The sequence below is a fragment of the Rhinichthys klamathensis genome, unplaced genomic scaffold (assembly GCF_029890125.1).
Source record: "Rhinichthys klamathensis goyatoka isolate OS25496 unplaced genomic scaffold, OSU_Roscu_1.1 h1tg000040l_1, whole genome shotgun sequence".
In the NCBI taxonomy this organism is placed as follows: domain Eukaryota; kingdom Metazoa; phylum Chordata; class Actinopteri; order Cypriniformes; family Leuciscidae; genus Rhinichthys; species Rhinichthys klamathensis.
The window spans coordinates 6,157,624-6,182,943 of record NW_026606587.1 but is presented as its reverse complement, the minus strand read 5'-3'; the positions used below and the strand labels follow the sequence as shown (position 1 = coordinate 6,182,943).

Here is a 25,320-nt window from a genome sequence, read left to right as displayed (position 1 = left end):
GGGATTGTTTAAATTGTTGGGTGAACTAACCCTTTAACCTAAAAATTTACTTAAGTCTACTAATACTCTGATGAGAGTTAGTTGACATGTAGTTGCAAAGTTTAAAGTCTAAAGTGGACCATCAAAAAAAAGTGTGAGAATTATTTTTTTTTACCCCTTTTTAATCTCTTATTACTTATAAATCATTTTATTTCCTCATCTACATTTTTTTTTTGCATCTACGTTTTTTTCTTTTTCACGTAGGCTATGTCTCTTGCCTCCTCAGAGAAAACGCCCTTGCTGTAAAAATATACCTGCTACCTCATGTTTGCAACAATACAGTGCACTTACAGTTGGGTTTTTCTGTCTGGTTGATATGGGCCTGCTATTTTTCATCTGATTTGTTCCCTTCCTCAGGATGTGGTTTACTGGTGAACAGTCTGTGTGGATGAACGATTTAAGCAAGATCTTTGCTGAATGCAGTCAGCAAAAGCATGCACTTGTGTATCTGAGTGCTGCAGCTCGTATGAGGAAAAAAAAACACTCAACATGAGTGATCTGTCAGAGATAAAGATCTACAGTATTCCTGCACATACAAAGTCGGCATGAAACGGGTGTTGTGGTAGTCTTTTCGTTACTCGAGACATATCCAAGTGAAACGACTTCTTGAACAAGAAAAAATGTAGGGCGGGACTTGGTTTTGTCCATCGGAAATGGTTGATTTGTTGGATCATTGTCGTTTGATATTAATGTTATCCAATGTGTGTGACAGTGAGATCACCTCGCGCCAATAAACAGAGTTATTATGCATCTAATTTAGTTCAAGTAAATGCTGCATAAATTACTATATAAATGATGTATTATAATAGTAGGGAATTAAAATATAACAATTTAAATGTTATTTTATATCAATTATTTCATAAATATATTAACAAATTATTGATTATTATTAATTTTTTTTTTTTTTTACTTGCCCTCTTTTCATTCCAAACTTGTATGCTATTTCTTTTCTCATCGACCAAAAAAAGCCTTTAAAAATATTATTCAGAATGACATTGAATAAATGATGAGTAAATGACATAACGAATAACACAATAACTACATTTTTATTTTTGGGGTCAACTGTCCTTTTAGGTCAATATTTAGGCCTTCTTCATTTATCTGTCATGCTTGGTAACCTCCACCATATCCGATGTAGCTGTATATGTGAGCTGGCATACAAGACATCATTGAAAAACCTCTCCCCAAAAGATCGACTCTATAACCATACAAGGAAACAGTAGTGCTGCTCTGTTGCAGATTTCTCGTCAATCAAAGTGCGGTCAGGTTCCTCTTCGGTTCACACAGTCACATGTATATTTAGCCAGAGGTATAGTTAGTACACACATACACAGAGTAAGTAAAAAAAGCGCCGTTTTGTTCTCAGAAAGTGAAACTAGGTTATGGCCGGTCGGTTGTTTCTTTTCCTCTTGTGTTATCACACCTTAATATTTTTTTAAGCAACACTTCTAACCGAGGCTGTCATGATAAAAGTGTGGTTAATCAAACGTTTTTTAAATGCTTTATGGGGTTTTGAAAAAACTATGATGGCTGACAGCAGGCGTTTAATTCACTGCGTGAATTTTTCAAGCAGTCACAAGTCTTTTAGTTTAGTTTTGCACAGGTGTAGCCAAATGTTTGTGATGGACATGTGCTGTGCCATGTTCACTTTTGCATATTTTTGTTTTAGTAAATTTTACTAACAAAAAGAACATTTTATTATAAAATAATATGCACAATGTTTGCATTGGCTTTATTTGAATAAGTTCTAAAAACGTTGCTAGTGCATTTGTTAATGTTTATGTTAATATTTTTCTCAACTCTGCATTTTAATTACAATGTTAATTGAAACCATAATATTTCAATTTTGTTTATTATCTATAATTGTAATGTTTTAGTTTTTGGTCTTGTCATCATTTTTGACTAAATTAAATCATTTAAAACAAAGTATAAGTGAACGTCATAAGTAACTTACTGTATATCAGAATATCTTGCATATATATCTTATATATGCAAAATATCAGTTATGCAAAATAATACAAAAAAATATTAGATTCTCGTCATGTGTTCATTTATTTAATACTTAGACTAATATTAACTATTCTTTCAGCTACATACAGAGCATAAGATTTGCTGTGTTTGAATTTTTAACATTACTGCTTTTGTTTTCCTTGGGTTTGGAACAACATGATAGTGAGTAAAGATCTTTTCCCTTAGAAACGGGGCTAGCAGAATGGATTTTGGTATGATTTTTCAAGCCATGAAGACTTAAGGTTAATCATTTATCATAATCCATTATCAATTCATTGCTAATTTTAGACCCTCAAGCGATGTTCAACATGGATTGTTTATCAAGTCGACTAGGTGTTGCATGCAATCGCTTAGGCTACTCGTTTTTCCATGACACCACGTCTGTCGAGTCAATACCTGTTATAGTCTCACCAGACCACCATCTAAAACACCAGCACTCTGGTTGCAGAAAAAGAAAATAGACACCGAATCCACAGGATCAGGAGAATGGATGTCGTAATGTGAAGTTGAAGTGCACCAAGTACCGATCTCCATAGAATTCATTTGAGAATCAATGAGAATGTAATGTGAGGCGTTATATGAAATGCAGAGTATCGTAGATTCTGTATTATACACGGTAAATATTTTTAAGTTGAAACTACACTGACTTTTCAGCAGCCTGGATTGTACATACTGAGGTGGTGTAAAATTGTTGTAAATGGGTTGTACTTCAGTTTGTGGGTTGCCAATAAACAAATCCTTAATGTGACGCTCACAGACGAGTGAACATTCACACTTGAACAGGTTCTACAATTTATTGTAGTGTTTTATTTTACAGTTGTCGTTCCTATAACAACTGTTTCCCATTATTTGAATTGTTATATAATCTGGCTGCATTTAACTGTAGTTAATGTGCTCTCTAAAGACTTATACCTCTGAATCACCAAGAAAAACAATCAACGGTAAAATGGCCTAAAGTTGCAATGCAGTAAATGACGACATGTTACCGTCATGCAGGGTGTGTGTCTGCCGTTGCTCTGCATGTTACTGACAGATGCATGGCATACTCTTGTGAAGCATATTTTTATATTGTGCACATTAGGTCATATCTATAAAAACGAACATGAAACAAAAGGGTGTAGTCTGAGTCTTGTGGAACTAATTAAAACAGGCTCACTAATTCTTCAACATAATATGGCCTCCTTTTCTTTGGTCTCTGACATGAAATACAATAATGTGTATTCAGTTAATTGTAAGGACACGGAGAGACAAATAATTGATTTCCTGTCATTCTCTGTCTATGGAGTGTGTTTGTTTTACTGTATTGATCACTCTATGTACATCGAGGGTACTTTATAAATGCTGCCCAAATTGTGATATATCTATTGTCAAAATAAACGAACAGGTTACCAATTATCGTCAAAAAAAAAAAAGTAATTAAGTCACAAAAACCATGAAATAAGGCGACCCAAGTAAATTTATTGAATGGTAGTGCATTTGACTGATCCAGACAGATTGAAATAATGTTTTGACATCTCTGTGTCCAGACCTTCTATGTTGAGACTGCTTCTTTGATTTTAGATTTTATTTAAATTGTGAATGTGTATGACATCAAGCACATCCTAGTAACATTTTTGGACATTTGCAGGACCTTCTCAAAACACCAAAATCCAGCTGGTCAGCCATCATGGGACACATTTTAAAATATAAATTCTGTTGTATACAATAGGGTCATTTTTGAGCCCTACAGGACTTTTTTTCCCACTCATTCAGAGGAAATATTGTAAAGTATTACTGAAGCTGTTTTTTTTTTTTTTTGAGAAACTAAAAAATGCACAATACGGTGCTTATACCATTCCTAAATAAAGATACACACAAGCACCTGACCGTGCTGTGGCCCACACACAGTGCCATGACTGGAATTCCTGGACTGAATCCTCACTCATTTTGAATATGAAAACAACACAGTGAGTTTGCCAGGCACTTGTAATTGCTAAACGCTGGGATCTGCGTTCCTTCATAATATTTTCAGCTTAGCCGTGTGTGTATGTGACCTGTTGTTGACTTTTGAGGAGTAATTCTGTAGTCATCACTAATGAATAATAAAGCTGAAAGATTTGACTAACTGTCTGATTTGTTAAGAATGAATATCTGCACTGTCATTTCGTAAATGATTAAATCCGTTTGTTCAGACAGTGTTTTTAATAGTTTTGCCATAGGGAGACATATGAGAGTAGTTGTTGCTGTGGAATGCAAGTGGATGAAGCATTGCAGATTTCACCAATGCTCTCTTTCATCATTTCATGTCAAGCACATCAGAGACCCAATAATTTAAAAATAAAGACAAAGTAAATGGTTACTGCAGTTCCTCTGATCTGATGCATGTCGAGCTGATCTGAGCACATATGTACAATACATTTACATAAAGCTGTGTACGCCTTGCGTCCACTTAAACCTCTTCAAATATTGAGACCGGATCCCTATCCCGCTTCAGTCATAAGGGTGGTGCTTTGACTTCGCTTTTCCAGCTGTAATAATCAGCAAGAGCTCCATCAAGCTCTCTAAATGTCATTCTCAGCAAATTCGATTCTTGTTTATATTACTCGGATGAGTGAGCATTCAAGCCTTCTGACCTTCGCTGTCAATCTGACTCTTCTAGTTGGCTCTGAGATAGACTGAAAGGGAGGTTAATTACATCTCCGTTTTTTTTACCCACTTTCTTCCAGGTGTTTTAGATTGTTTGATGCATTGACTTCAGCTGGCCCGTAATGCGTGCTCTGACTTGAACAGACCTCTGGCAGGAAGATAAAGCAAACATTCTTCTCTGGTGTGATTGGCATCTGTTTTTTTTGTGTGGCAGTATGGTCACCATTACTCCTGCCGTCACTTTCACTTAATCTGTTACAAACACACAGGCATTAAGGATTATGTAAGCTGCAAGTCTTTGGCAAATTCTCATGATCATATCATTATGTTTGTTGCGGAATGCGGATGGTCTACAGTATTTTTCGTCTTTTTCTATTTTCGACCTCAGCTCAGTGTTTTGGGGTTCAGTTATTATCTAAAGGTTTGTAAAATTAAAAAACATTATTTAAACTTATATGACCCATGGGTTGGTTTCTATTAAAACTAACAAATTTAAACGTTTGTGTGTGTGCGTGCGCGTGTGTGTGTGTGTGTGTGTGTGTTAAAGCTGCAGTAGGGAGTTTTGAGAAAACGTTGACTTAGCCTGAAAATTTGAACAAGCACAACTTACAGGTCCCACCCCCTTGCTCTCTGCTGCGCTACAGCCCTCCCTCCACAGCTCGTCCTCCACAGTGGAGCCTGTCGTGAACGCGCAGGCTAGTAAACAGGGCCACCCATAACGGCGGATAAAAAGTTATATGGCACATTCACTAATAGGGACTAAACGTCAACAGTATGCTTTACATTGACTATGGCCTGCCCATACTTTGACTACAAACCTCAAATCATTATGTATTTTGCAATACATGTAACTTTATAACGTTGCACTCTTTCTATAAGTTATAAATAGCTAGTAAGATAACGTTAATATAACGGTAACTAACGTTACAGTATGTAAGTAATTATTCTAGCGATATATAATGCCAGATAAGGTGTGCTAGTACATTATTTCAGCAACATGACAAGCCAGTGAATTAGCAGGTTTCAATTGTTGCTTAGCAGAGTTCGTGACATTTTATCTACATGTTATGCGGCTAGAGTTTTGACACCGAATCAATGGGCTCTGTGTAATTCTTTCTTTTTCGCTTGTTTATCGTCATCGTTCTTTTTCCTTTTACCTCTTTGTTTTATGAGCAGGTGTCACTCGAGAATTGGCAGTTTAGGTTGTTTCTCCGTCATAAGCACAGCTGCGGCACGCCGGCAATCTTGAGTTTGAACGACGGCTCGCGCAACGCACTGTGCAAGAGAGGGGTGTGATCAGCGCATACACGAGCATGATTGACACTGCTAAGACATTCCTCCTGGCTCTGATTGGTTGTTTCTGACCGGGAGCGTGTATTTTTGCAAATGGCAATAGGACCACTGGGAGGAGCCAGAAGAGCTTGATTTTTTCACAGATTATCTGTCTCATATTCTACTGTCAGGACATAATGACAGTTTTAACAGTTTTAACAAATATGTAAAAAATATTTTTTGCAAAAGTTACCTACAGCAGCTTTAAGCAGTGTTGAGGGTAACGCATTAAAAGTATTGCGAGTTACAAAATCAGATTACCTTTTTCAAGTAACTAGTAAAGTAACGCATTACTTTTAAATTTACAACAAAAGTTAGTAGTTTGCATTTCCTTCAGCCTGAGGCTTATTCATTTCACTTTTGCTGTGAAAAGTCTTTACATTTGCCATCATATAACATTTTTTTAATTAAAAAACAATCAAGCAAGCCCAGTCCACATGAGAAATGGTATTGCAAAAGTAACGCAACACATTACTTCCTTAAAAAGTAACTAATTGCATAATTAGTTTTATGGGAGTAATGCAATATTGTAACGTATTACTTTTAACTGTAACTTTGTCCAAAAGCCCGGCATTTCAATAGGAATCCACGTGTTTGGGAATTTCGCTTGAGGTAGAATTGGGATAGTCACACAAATTCACTGCGTAAAGAAAGCTTCTTTGTTTGCAAAATTTCATCAGTTTGACCGTACCTTTTGGGCCCTATTTTAACAATCTAAGTGCAGGGTCTAAAGCGCACGTCGTAAGCGCACTCAGGGCGTGTCCGAATCCACTTTTGCTTGTTTAACAACGGGAAAAATGGTCGGCGCGCCCGGTGCACATGGTCTAAAAGGGTTGTCCCTATTCTCTTAATGAGTTTTTGTTTTTATGTTTTGGGCATAACGTGCAATAGACCAATTGGAGTCTCCCATTCCCTTTAAAAGCCAGTTGTGCTCGTGCCATAGCGGATTCGCTATTTACATGGCGGAATTTGCAAGCGGAAAAAAACGAACGCTTCCCTACGAGAAAACGGATTTGCTCGTGCGCGAGGTTAAAGAGCGCAAGCAAACCATCTACGGGACAAAGTGTACGCCCGTTGTGGACCTGTCTATAGGCGCATATTACTAACGCGCTCTTTAAATAACGAAAAAAAAGATCGCCAAATTTGTGGGTTCCAAAATATGACCATACAGAAAAATGACAGAATTGCCCTGTGATACAGTGTGGCCAAAAGTGCCCATAGTTGAAGTGTCCTGTCCCAAACGCCGCACTTGATGTGTATTTACAGCCAGTGACTTGCAGGAGCATATACTAAACTGAATTTCCTGCAAATAAACCAGATTTGAAGGGAATGTAAAACATGTATGCATAATGAACATTAAAATGCATTATGTATTTTCATAAATAATTGTAACCAACGTTAAAATGCATTATAATATTTGCAGATTCCTTGTAATGTCTTAAATTGGTTGTTGTCATGTTAAAAGAATTGTTAATAAACACACACACACCGAAATCACCCTGCCAAGTATGAACAACTTACTGTAACATTCCTCTCATATTTATTTAAGGTGGCTGAATCTGGCTAGTACCTTCAAAAATTGATTTGTGGCTAATTAGCAAAGCCTGTCATGTACGTGAGATGAATGTCTTTAAGGACCGGTCTTGGGCTACCTACCCTGGTTGTTTGTGTTTGGAAAAACAGTCAGCACTATTCACAATGCTGGAATTGTCAAATGCTTCATGTTTCGATTTCAGAGTGGGAGCACCATACAGCAAATTCTCCTTAAATTCAAATCCAGAGTGAAAGAAGTGATAAAGAGCACTTTTGTAACTAACTGTATCTGTAGCAGAAACTGCTCTGTTTTATTGGCCTCTGAATGTTTCAAAAGGAAACCGTTATTGCAGAGCGTGACATAGTTTGTTGTAAAAGCTCCTCTTTTCTCTTGGGAGGGAATGCATATTTTTGACCTGTGTTGACGTCAGAAATGACATACTCGTTTTAACTAGAGCTTACTTACTCTCAGGCTGAGAGACCAGATGCTGACATGTTTTATTACACTGCACATGTTCAAAGTCACAAGGAGATTTCATGAGGTTCAAAGCTAATTAGCGCTCACATAAAGTATCCTGGCATTTAAAGTCAGCATGAACCGGCATTCGCAACGCATTGTCCTGTAAAACTGTATCTTATTCATTGGGATTTGATTGGGATTTGTGATATTTTATTATTGGTTCATATTATTTTCCTTTCTCATGCACAGTTATTAACCCTGTAAAGCCTGGCAATTTAAATAATAGTCAGATTTTTTTTTCTAAAAAATGGAACGGTTTATTAAACCTGTGTTTTATGTTAAGTATTATATTTGACACATCAGGCTTTTATGGCTCATGACAGTATGAAATAGGCGATATGCAATTTGGTGCAGATGTTATTTATATATGGTCAAAAATTATGATAAACTTCTGAAAGCTTGTAATAGCTGTCTGATAGCTGTTTATAGCAGACTATTATATATATTGAAATATATCATATATTTATACGTATAATTAGGAGATAGAGTGACTGATATGTGTGTCTTATGTCTAAAATTATATTTAAATGTTTAGTTTTGTGATCAAAGCTCAGTAGTTTTATAGTGGGTGCAAAACATATAATGCAGTGCAATACAATGATGACTGAGAGATGTTCAAATAAACCTCCCTAAAAATCCTGAACATTTTCGATTTACTCTTTTTTTTTTTTTAAAGTCATGTTAAAATATATGAATAATCGAGTAAAACAGTAAGTTGCGTCTGTCTAGTAAATGTTCATCCTGAAATATTAATTTAAAAAAAGTGTATATATATATATACAGTATATTAATAACAAAATTAGTTGTTCTTAAATTCAGTAAAGATTTCTCTGCAAAGACACGTGAACCACGACTTGAAGGGGGACATTTTCACAATTATACTAAAAGGTCTTTTACCTGCTAAAAAAGTATGAACTGTCAATCAGAGGGCAGAAGGCATAAAGAAGATTGTGTAAGATCATGTTGATAATTTAGAGGCCTTAGAAACAACTTGCATGTCAAATATGGCACAGCAGGCTTTTTAGGGTTAATTATTCAAAGGTTGTTTTTCTTTGTTTACATTGATGTTGATTTTGATTTTTTTTCTTTTTTCCCCTATCTAGGTGGAGGAGGAAAACGGAAAGGAAGAAGTAAAAAATGGAGGGAGATTCTTCGTTTTCCTCATATCAGTCAGTGCACAGAATTGAGCAAAACCATCGGTAAAGTATCAACACTCAACTTGTCTTGTTCATGAACTTCCTGTTATTGTCATGCTCCTTGTCAGCTGTGGTGTTCTCCTGGCCAAATTTCCCTTACGGTGATGTCATTTTTGCAGTTCAGCATTGTTTAGTCATTTACATTGTCATTGTCTGAATCCCAGTTTGCTTACTATCTGAGAAATAGAATGTGAGATAAGCATTTGTGCGTCTCAAATTCCAGTATGCCTGGATGTCATACTTCTCCCAGTAGATTTACAAAATATCCAACCTTGCATGTTTTTGATCTAATATTGTGCTTAATTTCTTGAGCTACAGATGAGGAGGAGTGACTGCCATCCATCAACTTTTTCAATTGTTTAACAGTGACAACCAATTCAAGACTTTTAGTTTTCACATTTTTCAAAATTGTGAAATATTATTACAATTTCAGAGAACTGTTTTCTGTTTGAAAATGTTTAATTGTAATTTATTACTGTGATGCCAAAGCAGAATTTTCAGCATTATTACTCCAGTCTTCAGTGTCACATGATCCTTCAGAAATCATTCTAATATGATGATTTGCTGTTCAAAAAAAACATTTCTGATTATAATCAATGTTGAAAACAGTTGTGCTGCATAATATTTTTGTGTAAACCATGATGCATTTTTTCAGGATTCTTTGATAAATAGAAAGTTCAAAAGAACAGCATTTATTTGAAATGGAAATCTTTTGTAACATTATAAATGCCTTTTTACTGTCACTTTTGATCAATTTAATACATCCTTGCTGAATAAAGGTTTTAATTTCTTTTTAAAAAACAAAAATCTAACTGACCCCAAACTTTAAAACGGTTGTGTATATTATAAATCAGAATTATAAATGTATAAAGTTAAGTATTGAGACATTTTTAAGTAATTAATTTAGCTAGATGCTAACACTAACATGCAAATGCGGGCAGAAAAAGTGTCTGTGGTGTCCATTGTGTAATGTTTTTCAATACTTACTGTCTTAACAGTTTCACCCAATAATGAAAATGAAATAATGTAATTTACTCACCCTCAGATTGTTCCAAACCTGTATGACTTTTTTTTTTTTCTGCATATTAACTGTTTTGTCCATGCAATGAAAGTCAATGGTGTTCAAAACAACACTGGACCCTGCTAGCTTTCATTGTATGGACAAAATGTCATCTTTCATCTTGCACACGAGATGGTAATACAGGTTTGAGAGTCACCATCAATCACTGTACCATGATGCCACCAAAGCACATTTTTGTAAAGTTTCCCTTTTGTTTGGTGTCTCAGAGCGGGACTACTTCAGCCTGTGTGAGAAGCAGCCCATCGGGAGACTTCTGTTCCGTCTTTACTGTGAGACCCGACCGGAGATGCAGCGATGCATCCAACTCCTGGACTCCATGGTATGTCAATGCACACATACACACGTCTCCAACGCTCAATGCACCTGCTTTATGTTCTAATGAAAACAGAATTAGTTTAAGATCATCAAAACAGCTTTTAGTCACTAATTGCTGGATCTTTTAAGCAGTTCATCTTCTCTCAAAATCTCTCTCAGGATTCTTGTTAACCCCTCCACCAATGTTCCACTGGCCTGGACAACATGCTTCCAACAAGACTAGCTTGGCTAGCATGGAATAAAGCCCAAAATATCAGTACCAGCATCTGGTCACTGAATGAGGCCATTGTCTGGTCTCTAACACCACTATAGACCCCAAACAGTCTGAACCCCAGGAACCTGAACCCATGACAGGAAGTCACCATCATAAAACATGGGGCAGCATATTTGTGTTTTTTAGGACATGGAAAAGGTGTTCATCTTGGAACTTTCGCCGCCTCTTTTTGAACAAAAACCCTTTGTGCCGTGTCGCCGTATAGCTGAATAGCGGAAGCTTTACTGATGTGTTATAGAGACTCGTGCAAATGTCTGAAAGTCAAATGAAAAAAACAAAATTGTCCTAAACATAAAAGCATCATACAATCTGGGTTACCAGAGATGGGCTGCATCCGAAATAACGTACTTCCCTACTATATAGTAGGCGAAAAACAGTATGTCACAAAAAAAAGTATGTCCAAAGCACCCGGATGACCTAGTACGTCCAGGCGAGATTCTGAAGTGTGCATACGATGGACACTTTGCCATTCATAAATCCTGTCCTTTGGCCTCATGGGAGTGAAGTGATAGTAGGTCACATGACAATGACAACATGGCAAATGTAGTACATCCGGATTACATTCATACTAGAATGAAATTTCTTTTTTTAGGGGTCTTGAGGTAATGACTTGTTCAAAATAAGTACCTATAAGTACTTAAAATAGTGGCTCTACCATTAGAGAAAGTGTAATGGCCAACTAGGATCACGTGTGCTTTGATAACCAATCACATTACAGCCTTGACGTCATTGAATATCTTTCAAGTTGTGCGACGTTCAATCACTATTTGCGGATACCATAGAAATGAATGAGAAGTGCGGTAAACTGAATCCTACATGTTGCAAAATTGTCTGTGACTTCTCTTATAAAACAGCATTTTTCCTGTGTAAACTTTAGAAATAGATCAATCCAAAATGTTTAATAGCTAACTTTAGCCAATAGGCTGTTGATTCATTAAATGATAAGCTGTTTTCCCACAAAAGTATCCATTACAAAAATGGCTCTGCTCTCCTTCCCTGCTTTTCATTTAATTTTCATTCCACTTTTATTTGTATAGCCCTTTTCACAATGCGTCGTTTCAAAACTGCTTTAAAATGTAATGTAGAAACTTGCATTTCCTGTAGAGTAGTCCGTAATCAGAAGTGTATCAAAGTAATGTCCATATGTCAGAAATTCACAGTTCTAAGATAATACAATCATACAATTAGCATGAATCATGTATTCATTTAGGCAGAAGCAATGAGCTTGTTAAAGACATCAGTATATTAATATCAGTGATACTGCCCTTCATTCATAGTAATGCCAGAGATACCATTTAACTAATTTTAAACCATCTTAATGTGGAAGTAAATACATTTATTAGAAATAACATGGAACCCCACAATTCTTATTACTGTAATGCCAAAAAATTAAATAAACACTATCATTCAAAAGTTTGGGGTCTGTAACATTTTTTTTTTTTTTATGTTTTGAAAAAAGTCTCTTATGTTGAAAATGGTTGTGCTGCTTAATGTTTTTCCGGAGTCTTTGATGAATTGTAAGTTTAAATAATAGCATATGTTTGTAATAGAACATTTTTTTAATGTAATAAATGTCTTTACTCTCACAAAAATTTTACTGACCCCAAACTTTTTAACTGTACTGCATATCATCTAAATTTTTTCATGATAGTACATGTATGTATTGTAGTATGCTGATTTTATTTTTTTAAATCACTGTATGAGAACAGAATAACTTGCATTACTGCATTAAACTGAGATCATGGGAAGTAATGAAAAGAACTATAAACAAACTAAAAAATAAAGCACCCAGACACATGGTAAGGAGAATCAGGGTCAAATTCAACTAATTCTCTTGAAAATAAGGCATATAAAAAGAAAACCCAATGCTCCTAAAAATTTCATTGTCTTTATTCAAAATATGTGTTGTTGTTGTTTTTTTTTTTTTTTTTTCAATATGTGTTTTGATTTATAGGGTGAAATACTCTGCATACTCTTGGCTTTGCGAGATTCACCCAATTAAACTGTATTCTAAAGTCAAGAAGAAGAAAAAGTGCCCTTTATGACCTGACATGCATCAAAATGAGTTCTGGATTCAGCTTTGAATAACGAATTGAATGTAAACACAGAGATTCATTGAACTGAAAATACTTGAATGTGTTTGATGTATGTCCGCATATGTTCTGCCGGCAGCAAGTGTGCATGTGCGTATTTGTGTAAGCCACCATAAGGAAAGAGGCCGGGGGTGGTGGGGGTTTGAGGCCTGCTCTGACGTCAGAAAGTAGCGGGATCTCAATTGTTGTGACGAGTTAGACGGCACTGTCTGTGTCTGCTCTGTGTGAGATCTCTGTGTGTGTGACAGAAGGAAAGAAGCGCAAGAACTTTATTGTGAGAAACCTCCTCGCACATTATTTAGGTTTCAGTGTACACAAAGACAAATGAAATGTGTATGCAGCTGACCTTCTTGGTCCGGGTTTTGTTTTTCCATCTCGGTGGAGGCGGAATAGTCCGATGTTATCTCACACATCAGATTGGCCCAGTTCCCCTGTGTCACTCAGAGGCAGCCCGCCATTTGTTTTAGCCTGGTAGCTCTACTGTACCATTCAGAGCCGCTGACGTAGGTCTGTTCTCAAACCACTATTATGATTGGATCTCTCTCTCTCTCTCTCTCTCTCTCTCTCTCTCTCTCTCTCTCTCTCTCTCTCTCTCTCTCTCTCTCTCTCTCTCTCTCTCTCTCTCTCTCTCTCTCTCTCTCTCTCTCTCTCTCTCTCTCTCTCTCTCTCTCTCTCTCTCTCTCTGTCTCTCTCTGTCTCTCTCTCTCTGTCTGTGTTAGGGGATAGAATATACAGTTTGTACAGTATAAAAATCATTGTCTATGGAAAGTCCCCATAAAACATGGAGACCCAACATCTGTGTGAGATCTCGAATGTTTGTATTTGCTGTTTTTTTCCATGCGGTGACCTTTAACATGCAGGCATTGCAAATTCCCCTTCAAATTCCATCATTTCCCGTTTAAAAGATGGCAGAGAAAGTTGAAATAAAGCAGTGTCCACTTCCCTAATATCACTATCACCTACAGCAGTATAAAATATAAAAACATGTCAGTATAAAAATGTTTTCTGGGTTCAGTACAGATTAACTTCAATCAACAGCACTTGTGGTAGGATAACTGCAAAAAATAACATTGGCACGTACCCAGCAAAAATTACTGTTCCAGTAAAGTGCTTACAATGGAAGTATGTGGAGCCAGGGAATAAACATGACAATAAACATTGTTTTACAAGTATAGCCACAAGCAGGGCTTGACATTAGCTTTTTTGCTCACCAACCGCTGTGACTAGTGGTTTTCCAAAGTTACTAGCCACTCAGCATTTTCACTGGCCACAATTTTGACATCGACACCATGGGGGAAAACTGCCATATAGATATTTTTAATATTATATCATAATTTGGCAGCACGTATATTAGGCTGATGTAACTTTAAAACCTGACGCACGGATCCATTATACTGTTACACTTGCGTTTTCTTTCTCAACTTACTGTGTTTACATGAATACTTACCAAGACTTGCATTTTGACATTATTTTGTGTGTATTTGACTGTTTAAGTGCAATAAGCAGCGAAAAATAACTCAATTTCATACTAAGAGGTGGCGACCACTTTGGGTGTGAGCACAAATTCTGCAGGAATGAGTAAAATGATGCGCAATACGCACAATCCCACGGCGGAATTCAAGCCAAGACAAACCATGTGTAAATTCATAAGTCAACAGCATTGCTGAGTATTTTCTCCTTAAAACGCAGTTTGAAATCGCTAGTGTTTCTGACGTCACAAACTACCATGTAACCAATCAGGTCAACGTGTGATCGTCAACGAGTGGATTTCTGAGCTGGCGTGAGTGAGTGGAGGCGGGTTTAATTTGCATATTCATAGAAACGAAATGGAAGCTCAAACTTGCTTGGTTGATGCACGAGAACCAATGAGGTTTGTTCTCGCATGCCACACAAGCATGTTTGAGCTTCCACAATGAGTATGACAGATCTTTAATTTATGGGTGAACTATCCCTTTAACTTAGGGACTAGTTGAAATTATTTCAAAAGAACTTGACTTCTATTGAACTCTGAACATTCCATGTAACATTCTTTTCCTCCACTACTCACGGCAATCTTCCAGTGGATGAGTTGCTAAATGTGTTAAGGGGAATGGAAATCATTCTGTTAGTGTCGAGATGCAGTATATACACACACACACACACACACACACACACGCACACACACACACACACGCACACATCCCCCACTATGTAATGACGTTCAATGTATTTAGTGACGCTGCTGGGCCGTGCTGTGGCGCTCCAGGACCTTATGGAATCCTGCCGTGTTGACTGGCTGGTTACCAAGCAACCTGAAGTCACACACGGTGGGCTTCATGAAGCATGTGTGTGCGGTCGCGAAGCATATGTGTATGTGCTTTTCGTACTCTACAGCCGGGCCGTGTGACGTGGGTGCAGACACGTGATTTGTGCAAAAACCTATTTGTGGGTACATATGCTTCGTTGTGGGCGCGAGGTCTTGTGTGTATGTGTTTACATCATTCGGGATTGAACTGAAAGGGGGGCAGGTGGTCATGGAGAGTCTTGCGTAATGGGATCCACAGAGCACGAGGGCTGGAGAGAGTGTTGATTAGGGTGTCATCAAGTATTACCCCCCTAACACACACACACACACACACACAGGCACATCTACAGCCCTTAGGGAAAGGACGTGCCAGACTGTGGAGCTCATTCATTGTGTAATCACTCACAGACTCAATTACATGATGCCTCTTCCTCATTCAGCATATAGAAATGGATACCATCAGTAATGGTGAAGTCACTGGATGTAGTTTCTTTTTTCCCAGTGTTGAACAAGTGATATGAGTTCACTTAATACCCTCTGTCTGTCTCTGTATCATTAGACTCAAGATTTTTGAGTATCGGCACAAAGTCTGATCCACATTAGTCTCATGTGACTAGATCTTTAATTAATACATAAAGTCTGGTCCATGTTACAACTAATAATGACCATAAAAACCTCCTTAGACAGGAAGAGATTGTTTTGCCGGCATTATAATTTGACTTACCACAGTTGTTTTTGCATGCTTTGAGTTCTGAAATAGATTATACAATAATGATAGTGGTGTGAAAAGAAATTAAATAATGGCACAGCATTTTGTATTGGATACCCCTGAAAAATTGGGTTGCTGCACCCCTAGTAAGCATCAACTTTAATTATTTCAGTTTTAGCTTTAGGAATTGTAGTACTTAAACTTTAACAGAGATTAGAAATGTTGTCTTGGTGGCAACTAACCAAAATGAAAATAAGTTGAAGTTGAAGTATTTCATCTAAAATGTATTTTACTGTTGCTTCATTTGAAACAAATTGTAATAGTTCTTTTTTTTTTTTAGCTTTAGTTAACAAGAACAACCTGATTGCTAATTACATTTATTCTCATCATTTACTAACCATTCCAAACCTGTTTGACTTTCTTTATTCTGTGAAGCACAAAAGAAGATGTTTTGAAGAATGTCAGTAACCAAACAGTTGATGGGCTCCATTGACTTCCCTAGTATTTTTATTTCCACACTATGGAAGTCAATGGGGCCCATTAACTGTTTGGTTACTGACATTCTTCAAAACATCTTCTTTTGTGTTCAGCAGACTAAATAAATTCACAAAGGTTTGGAACAACTTGAGGGTAAGTAAATGATGACAGAATTTTCTTTTTTGGGTGACCTATCCCTTGCATGGTATGAACCTTGGGAACTCAGGAAGGGCTGGGAACTTGTAAATCAAATATTGTTTCTCAGTGGACGACTGATTAAAAACCTGTTATCCCTAACTCCCAGGAACTGCAATTTGACATTTTTATGTGCAATATAAATCAGACTGGCTTCTGAGGCTGGTTACGATTTCATACATTTGGTGTCATTTATATTTTGGATTATGTTATACCTTGTTTGTCTCAATGTTCAGTTAAAACTTGTTTGTATCTGGTGATTTAGGAGGAATACGAGGTGGCACCAGATGAAAAGAGGAAGAGTCGAGGAGATGAGATCATCAAGAAGTTTCTCACCAAGCAGGTGTGATTTGGTTTAACTTTACTGTGTGTGTGTGTGTGTGTGTGTGTGTGTGTCTGTGTGTGTTAATTTTGGATCTTGAATGTCCCAGTGGGCATCAGTAATCAGAGCATGTTGTTTCTCTGACAGTCCTCTGAGTGTGTGGATGTTGCTGAAGGTCTTGCTGAAAGTTGCAGAGAAAATCTAGAACTGAGCCCCTGCAAGGAGATCTTCAGTGACTGTCGCCAGTAAGACAAATGCAAATACGCTTGTGAACACCTGGATTTCTGTTGCTCTTAAACTAAGCAAATTCAAATACTTTAACTTCGGCCCCAACCGTTCTTGTTACACATATATGGTGGTGGTTTTAAATTTGTATTTTATTTATATTGATTAAATATTATATAAATAAATACTTTTTTTAACTTTTTTTTAAACTAAAGATTTTACTATGGTTTAATATTAGTTTGTATACTTGCACTATGTGCTAAAGATATGTTCTCCACCAGTGATGGGAAGTACACTACCTTTCAGACATTTCTTCAGGATTCTTTGATGAATAGAAGTTCAAAAGAACAGCATTTAGTTGGTATGGAAATCTTTTGTAGCATTGTAAAAGTCTTTACTGGAACTTTTGATCAATTTACATATGTTCTTGCTAAGTAAAACTATTAATTTCTTGCTCAAAATCGTACTGACCCAAAACTTTTTAACTAGTAACCTACAGTTAAAAAGTTTGGGGTCAGTATGATTTTTAGGAAAAAATTAATAGTATGTAGTAAGCATTGCCATAATTGGGACAGGCTGCAAAATTAGCCCAAAATACTTTTAAAAAAATCCTCCGAAAATTGTATGCAATCTGGGCACCTTTCACATACTGTACTATTTTAAACGTAAACCTAATATTGGATACTATATAGAAAAGACAGTATGCAGAATTAAGGGTTATGTAGTTTTTCTGGGATATTGATCATTCAACGCATTTTTGTCCCTAAAGAAGCAAACTACTATAATATTTCTGGAACCGTTGCATATTTTGTCTTGTGTACAAGTCAAGTCACCTTTTATTTATATAGCACTTTATACAATACAGATAGTTTCAAAGCAGTTTTACAGTGAAAATGATTCAATGATGCAAACAGAGGTAATTTCTGCTGTACAGCAGCTGTAAAAGAAAATAGTGTCACTGTTCAGCTAAAGTAAGTCAACTGCACTAACAGTGCTGCTTATGGTCTAACAGTCTCCATGCTGTTTTAAATCTCACAGAACTCTTCATGACTACTTAAGTGGTGCTCCGTTCTCTGACTATCAGAACAGCATGTACTTCGACCGCTTCCTCCAATGGAAAATGCTGGAAAGGTTGGTTACACGCTTTATCTCCCTTTCCTCTTCTTTTACCTTTTTTAATCTACTTAAAAGTTGTGTATTTCATTCTTTTAGTTTGCTGGAGGAAGTTCTTTGCTCTGCTTAAACCAGACATCCTGCTTTTGTTTCATTTGGCTAAATCATATTCAGCTGTTATGGCAGTACAGACACTAATCCGTTTAAATTATTTGTTAGTGTAATTGTTAACCGCTCAACACACGAAAGCAGAAAGCAAACAGTCATGTTTTGGGTCATGAAACGTTCAAGTTACTTTGCAGTGTCCAAGCCTATGCTAATGTTGTGTATAACTTGTGTAGCTTGTGCTCCACCTAGCTTTGTTAATGGATCTGAATGTTTAAATGTCAGGTTCCTGTCTGCGCTGATTTGATATCAGATTTTGTGGTTTCGTTTCCAGACAGTCCATCACAAAAGACACATTTCGGCAGTATAGAGTTCTGGGGAAAGGAGGCTTTGGAGAGGTAAGGGTGCTGTAAAAAGTGATGACCTGCACTGTGTGTGTGTACTGAATATTTCCTCAGTTGCTCTGTATAATAAAAACTAGTGAGCTGCCTACATTAGATCAGTGTTTCGCAACCTTTTTTTTTTTTTTTTTTTTTTTTGCCACGGCAGTTTTGATGAGTAAAAAATCCCACGACACACCACTAAGCACTAAAATATAACAAAATTGCGTAAAAATGCATTACTTTAAATGCCGTATTAAACTGAATATAATATTAAAACTAGTACTCACAATTAGAGTGAAAATTGAGTTTAAGTCAAGTAGGGACACAATAGGTAGCTGCGATTGTTGTTGTAGGATGATAATACAACAAATTAACATATTGTCACTGTCAGGTGGAAACCTCATATTTTTTATACGCTGTTGTCAAAGTTGGTATTGTGGCTTTGTATATGGTCAGACACTTGCATGTGTCATTATAATTTTAACATTTTATGAAGATCACTCAAATGGAGTTACAAGGTTTTTGACCAGCGAATGACCGAGATATTTTGTCAGTTACTGGACAGCCGCATCTGACGCAGTAAGTGCATCGCTGTATCTGTTTTCATCAACTTACGGGTTATAAGGTTTAAGGTTTATTGTAGCTATATGGGCGCTCAGTTTTTCTTGTTGTTGAATACATTTGAATACAATCTAATGATATAAAAGATGAAGCACTATGCACAGGATATTTAAAACAGTTTATTTGCTTCAACTAGACAGGAAATACCAGACTAGACTATTCTCTACTCTTTAAAGGCGAGGTAGGTGATTTGTTCCAGAAACAACTTTTGTTATTCTGGTTGAAAGTCTCTACACATCCTGATAGCAATCACTAAGTTAAGTGGTCTAAATGTATTTATATCAGTAGCGAACTGTGACGGGAAAAAGTCAACTCAGCCTAGCTTACCGTGTCTGTGTCTATAATAGTGCATGTTAGCTTTGACAAAAAATGCCACAAGCAAACATCAGAGTGAGTGTGAGAGTTATCACCAAAAACTAAACAAAAAGTAAAAAAAATGCAAATCATTACAAAGAATTGCATCACACAATCGGTGTGTCATTTCTGAGGAATTATGGTGACAACTGGTTTAATGTAAGACATCGCATCAGTTACAAGGCTTAATCACAACCTCTTTTAAATGCTTTTCATTGGTTAACTATTTGTAAAACCCACGCAAAGGATGACCAATGACATACGTTTTTTTAAAAGATAAAACAAAAATGACAAAATTTAGAGATGCAAGGTTTCCACCCGACAGCAACGGTATATTCTTATTTGTAGCATTCATTTTGATGTATTTTTTGGAATTTGATCATTTTCCATGGTACACCTAACAACCTGCTGGGAAATACTGACCTAGACAGTAATTTTGGACATTACAAGTGTGCTCACCAAAGGCTGTTTCGAAATATCGAAATAAATCATCATACTGCCTTTTGAGATGCCTTATTTTGGCCAAACAGCGAAGCAGTGCATGTATCCTCGTCATAGGTAGTCCCAGAATAGTTGATAATTACATCATTGTAATCCACTCAATAACCAAAATCACCTTAGCCACATGCAAACATCAAGTCAAGTCTACTGTCTATCTCACATAAAGAGCATTATTTGTGTGTTGTGCAGAGATGCAGTCAAATTAGTGACATTTCGCCCCAAAAAAGTTATATTGTCAATAGTGTAACAATGTATAAAGTCACTTTCAAGTTAAGATGCTGTCTTTAAAGGTGCGGTGACGTTTAATGTTGCTTACGATTAAGTTAGATATAAGCAGATATCGCTCGTGTTCAAGTTGGTCATGCGAATTCACCGCTTTGACCAACAAAACTTCTTGATTTTAAAGTGAATTGTGTGAACTGTGCACACTATTGACAATGGACAACTCACAATTTTCTTGCCCGCCAAACCTTGTGACCCAATCTTAAGGCAGCATGTAACTTCTCGTGTGTGTATATATATGTGGTGATTAATATATGTACATCCCTGCTCAGGTGTGTGCGTGCCAGGTGAGAGCCACAGGTAAAATGTATGCTTGTAAAAAGCTTGAGAAGAAAAGGATAAAGAAGAGAAAGGGAGAGGCCATGGCTCTAAATGAGAAACAGATTCTGGAGAAGGTCAACAGCAGGTTTGTGGTAAGCGGATTCATTCATTTATTCTGTTCTTTCATCTCTTTTCCTCTCTTTACTCTTTACCTGGTTTAAACATCCATCTTGGGTGATCCTGTCACAAGTGGCCAGGCAGTAAAGCCTCAAATCTCTATTCCTCCGTACATATCTGTCTCCGTTCAATTTTTTGATCCAATAAAGGCTTGCTGACAGCTTGTATACTTATAAAAGGGGGAAAGAATGTATTTTTGAGAATTGGCATCCTCTTCTCTCTGACTCTCAGGTTAGTTTAGCGTACGCGTATGAGACCAAAGATGCCCTGTGTCTGGTGCTGACCATTATGAACGGTGGTGATCTGAAGTTTCACATCTATAACATGGGAACCCCGGGCTTCGAGAAGGAGCGTGTGCAGTTCTATGGGGCCAGTATCTGCTGTGGTCTAGAACACCTGCACAGAGAGTCTATCGTCTACAGGTGGGCAGGAACCAACGTGTGACTCTACACCATCCTCAAAAGCACCCAATCCTCATAAAATGATAATGAAATTCTATGGTTGAGACATTTCTATCTTGCTTTCTTTCATTCTAGGGATTTAAAACCAGAGAATATACTTTTAGATGATAATGGTAAGTCAAGAAGATCAGTTTTTCATTCAAATAAGCTAAATATGACATTATATTAAATTGGATTTGGTCTAGGGATGTACTGGGATTTGGTCTAGGGATGTACCGATACTGGCTGAAACTGGCTTCCATCTGAATAACAAAGTTTTTTTTTTTTTTTTTTTTTTTATCAGTTCACACAAAATCTCAAACTAAACATGACTTCATTATAAAAGACCAAATGAAAAAGATTATGCATACAAAAATGCATACATTTATTAAAATATTTTTTATTTATGGATAAATTCCATCATTTATTTGATTGATTTCAAGGACTAAGTTTGCCATATTAATAAATATTTCATTTAAAAGCCCCAATGTCAAAATATATAAATAAATTACATTATATGTATATATAAATACATTTAATATTCAGTCAGTGACAGTGTAATAAATTGTGAAATGCAACAATAAATTAATTTTACATTTAACTTGTTTTGTTCTGGTTTGTTTGCTACTACTCCCTCTCTCTCTATCTATCCCTACAGGTCATATCCGGATCTCAGACCTGGGACTGGCCATTAAAGTGCCTGATGGAGAACAGATCCGTGGTCGAGTGGGGACTGTGGGCTACATGGGTAATGATCTTTAGCTGTATCGATTTAATCTTAATAGCATCTTTCATTTATAAATAAATCATAACTCTTTTATATTGTTTTTTTTTTTCAATCAAATTAACGAGTATTATATGTATTGATTTACAGTACCATTCAAATGTTTTTTGTTTTTTTTAAGAAATTCATAAATTTTTATGGCAAGGATGCATTAAATTGGTCAAAAGTGACTGTAAAGTAATTTATAATTTATTACTTTAATTATAATTAAATTATTTAATTATATTCAGTTCAAAATATTTCTATTTCAAATAAATGCTTTTGAACTTTCTATTCATCAAAGAATCCTGGAAAAAAGCACCAAACAGCATATTCGAATGATTTCTTAAAAATATTGATAATTCATGCGAATTATTTTATATTGTAATACAATTTCACAATATTACTGTTTTTACAGTTTTTGATCAAATAAATGCAGCCTCTGTGAACACAAGATACTGCTGTTCCCAAAAAAGACCCCAAAAGTTTGAACGCTAGTGTAAATACCAAATATAATCAAAAGGCTAAAAAATATCAGGTTTTGTTTTTAGCTGCACAACTCAGTCCTACTAGATATCTCTTCATGGCAATATGAAGCATTGAAATGTTATTCATTGATTGATGAATTGAATCTGTGTTGATGGACAGCTCCAGAGGTGATCAATAATGAGCGCTATAGCATGAGTCCGGACTGGTGGGGGTTGGGTTGCCTGATCTACGAGATGACCGCTGGACGATCGCCTTTCCGCGCGCGCAAAGAGCGAGTGAAGAGGGAAGAAGTGGAGAAGAGGGTGCAGGAGGAGGAAGAGGAGTACAGCGACATGTTTTCAGAAGACACCAAAGCCATCTGCAGGATGGTGAGGCCACACATACACACACACACACAGAATGAAGTTTCTATGATGGTCAAAATCCAAGATGACACAGTCGAGTACAACTAAGAGCTTGTATCCAAAGCTACATTATCTCCTCAGTCAAACACGCCATAGAAGCTGATTAAGAGTCCATTGATTGAGTGCACAAAACTGGTCAAATCGAGTTCATTCTGTACGTTTGGCTCATTTTTCTGGCTGCTATTGCATGTTTTCGGCTGGGGAAGAAGCTGATAATGAGCTCTCTGAGAACAGCTCAGTTCAGTATTGTTTAATTCTCTAAATGTATTGTAAAGAACCTCAGCTGTCTTTTATTAGAGCCGTGTCATGCGACTGGCTTTCTGTTAATCTTAAAGGGACGGTTCACCCAAAAAAGAAAAATATGTAATTTACTCACCCTTATGTTGCTTTAAACCAGATTTTACAAAATATATTTGTAGGGATTTGAAAGTTAGCAAGTACCCTTAAGATGTTTATATATATTATAAACATTCATCAAATTTGATGAAATTACTTTTATTTTGCTCTATAAGACTTATGTCCAGAGAATATTTTAACAATTTGCTTTTGTACAATTATAATTTAAAAGCCAAATTTTTCGTACAATATTTTTACAATATCACACTTGATATTATACTTGTATAATTTAAATGTTTTTGGTTGTTGTTTTTTTACATGAAAGAAAGTATACACTACAATTCATACTGTATACTTTTATTCAGCAAGGATGCATTAATTTGATCGACAGTAAAGACATTTATAATGTTAAAATGATTTCTATTTCAAATAAATGCTGTTCTTCTGAACTTTCTATTCATCAAAGGATCCTGGAAAAAAGAATCACAGTTTCCACAAAGACATTAAGCAGCACAACTGTTTTCAACATTAATAATAATAATAAGAAATGTTTCTTAAGCATCATATCACCATATTAAAATAATTTCTGAAGGATCATGTGACACTAAAGACTGGAGTAATGATGGCGAAAATCACAGGAATAAATTACATTTTAAAGTATATGAAAATAGAAAATATATATTGCAATATTATTTCACAATATTGCTGTTTTTACTATCAAATAAATGCAGCCTTGGTGGGCAAAAGAATCTTCTTTCAAAAACACGTACAAAAATCTTACAGACCCTAACATTTTGAACGGTAGTGTAGCTGCTGTTAAAGGGATACTCCACTTTTTTTGGAAATAGGCTCATTTTACAACTCCCCCAGAGTTAAACTGTTGAGTTTTACCGTTTTTGAATCCATTCAGCCGATCTCCGGTTCTGGCGGTACCACTTTTAGCATAGCTTAGCATACATCATTGAAGTGGACAAGACCATTAGCATTTATAAAAAAAAAAAGACCAAAGAGTTTCGATATTTTTCCTATTTAAAACTTGACTCTTCTGTAGTTACATCGTGCACTAAGACCGACGGAAAATGTAAAGTTGCGATTTTCTAGGCTGATATGGCTAGGAACTATACTCTCATTCCTGCGTAATAATCAAGAAACTTCACTGCCGTACCATGAGTGCAGCAGGCGTAATGATATGACGCAGCGCCTGAAAAAAGTTCCGTTGTGTTGACGGAAGGTGGCCTATTTTCAGGCGCTGCGTCATATCATTACGCCTGCTGCTCTCATGGTACGGCAGTGAAGTTTCTTGATTATTACGCAGGAATGAGAGTATAGTTCCTAGCCATATCAGCCTAGAAAATCGCAACTTTACATTTTCCGTCGGTCTTAGTGCACGATGTAACTACAGAAGAGTCAAGTTTTAAATAGGAAAAATATCGAAACTCTTTGGTCATTCTTTTTTTAGAAATCCTAATTGTCTTGTCCACTCCAATGATGTATGCTAAGCTATGCTAAAAGTGGTACCGCCAGAACCGGAGATCGGCTGAATGGATTCAAAAACGGTAAAACTCAACAGTTTAACTCTGGGGGAGTTGTAAAATGAGCCTATTTCCAAAAAAAGTGGAGTATCCCTTTAAAAGCAGATCCCTCAAAAATGGATCATTATATTTGGGAGTCCTTGGCAAAAAAAGAAGCTTGAGGTCTTCTGTTAACTGAATGTGAGCCAACTAAAGTTGGGTCACAACTAAAAGAAGCTAAGGCCCTCATCTGATTTGAGACTTTTGCTCTTCATGCAAAACGTACTTAAATTACTTAATAATTTTTAGTGAATCGAATGGAGTACTTGTTTTGTTGGAGAATGACATGA

At 36.4% G+C, this 25,320-nt stretch overlaps 1 protein-coding gene across 3 annotated transcripts in view; it reads left to right on the top strand.

Moving 5' to 3' along the window:
* Positions 1–25,320, top strand: part of grk5l (G protein-coupled receptor kinase 5 like) — a 56,948-nt gene that overhangs the window by 26,276 nt on the left and 5,352 nt on the right. For all 3 annotated transcript variants that reach the window (XM_056246708.1, XM_056246709.1, XM_056246710.1), the window contains exons 2-12: positions 9,163–9,258; positions 10,543–10,655; positions 16,949–17,026; positions 17,153–17,250; positions 18,269–18,361; positions 18,783–18,846; positions 20,862–21,002; positions 21,259–21,449; positions 21,564–21,601; positions 22,126–22,215; positions 22,879–23,087. In XM_056246708.1, coding sequence (XP_056102683.1) covers positions 9,163–9,258; positions 10,543–10,655; positions 16,949–17,026; positions 17,153–17,250; positions 18,269–18,361; positions 18,783–18,846; positions 20,862–21,002; positions 21,259–21,449; positions 21,564–21,601; positions 22,126–22,215; positions 22,879–23,087 — 1,211 coding nt within the window. The remainder of the gene's footprint in view (positions 1–9,162; positions 9,259–10,542; positions 10,656–16,948; positions 17,027–17,152; positions 17,251–18,268; positions 18,362–18,782; positions 18,847–20,861; positions 21,003–21,258; positions 21,450–21,563; positions 21,602–22,125; positions 22,216–22,878; positions 23,088–25,320) is intronic.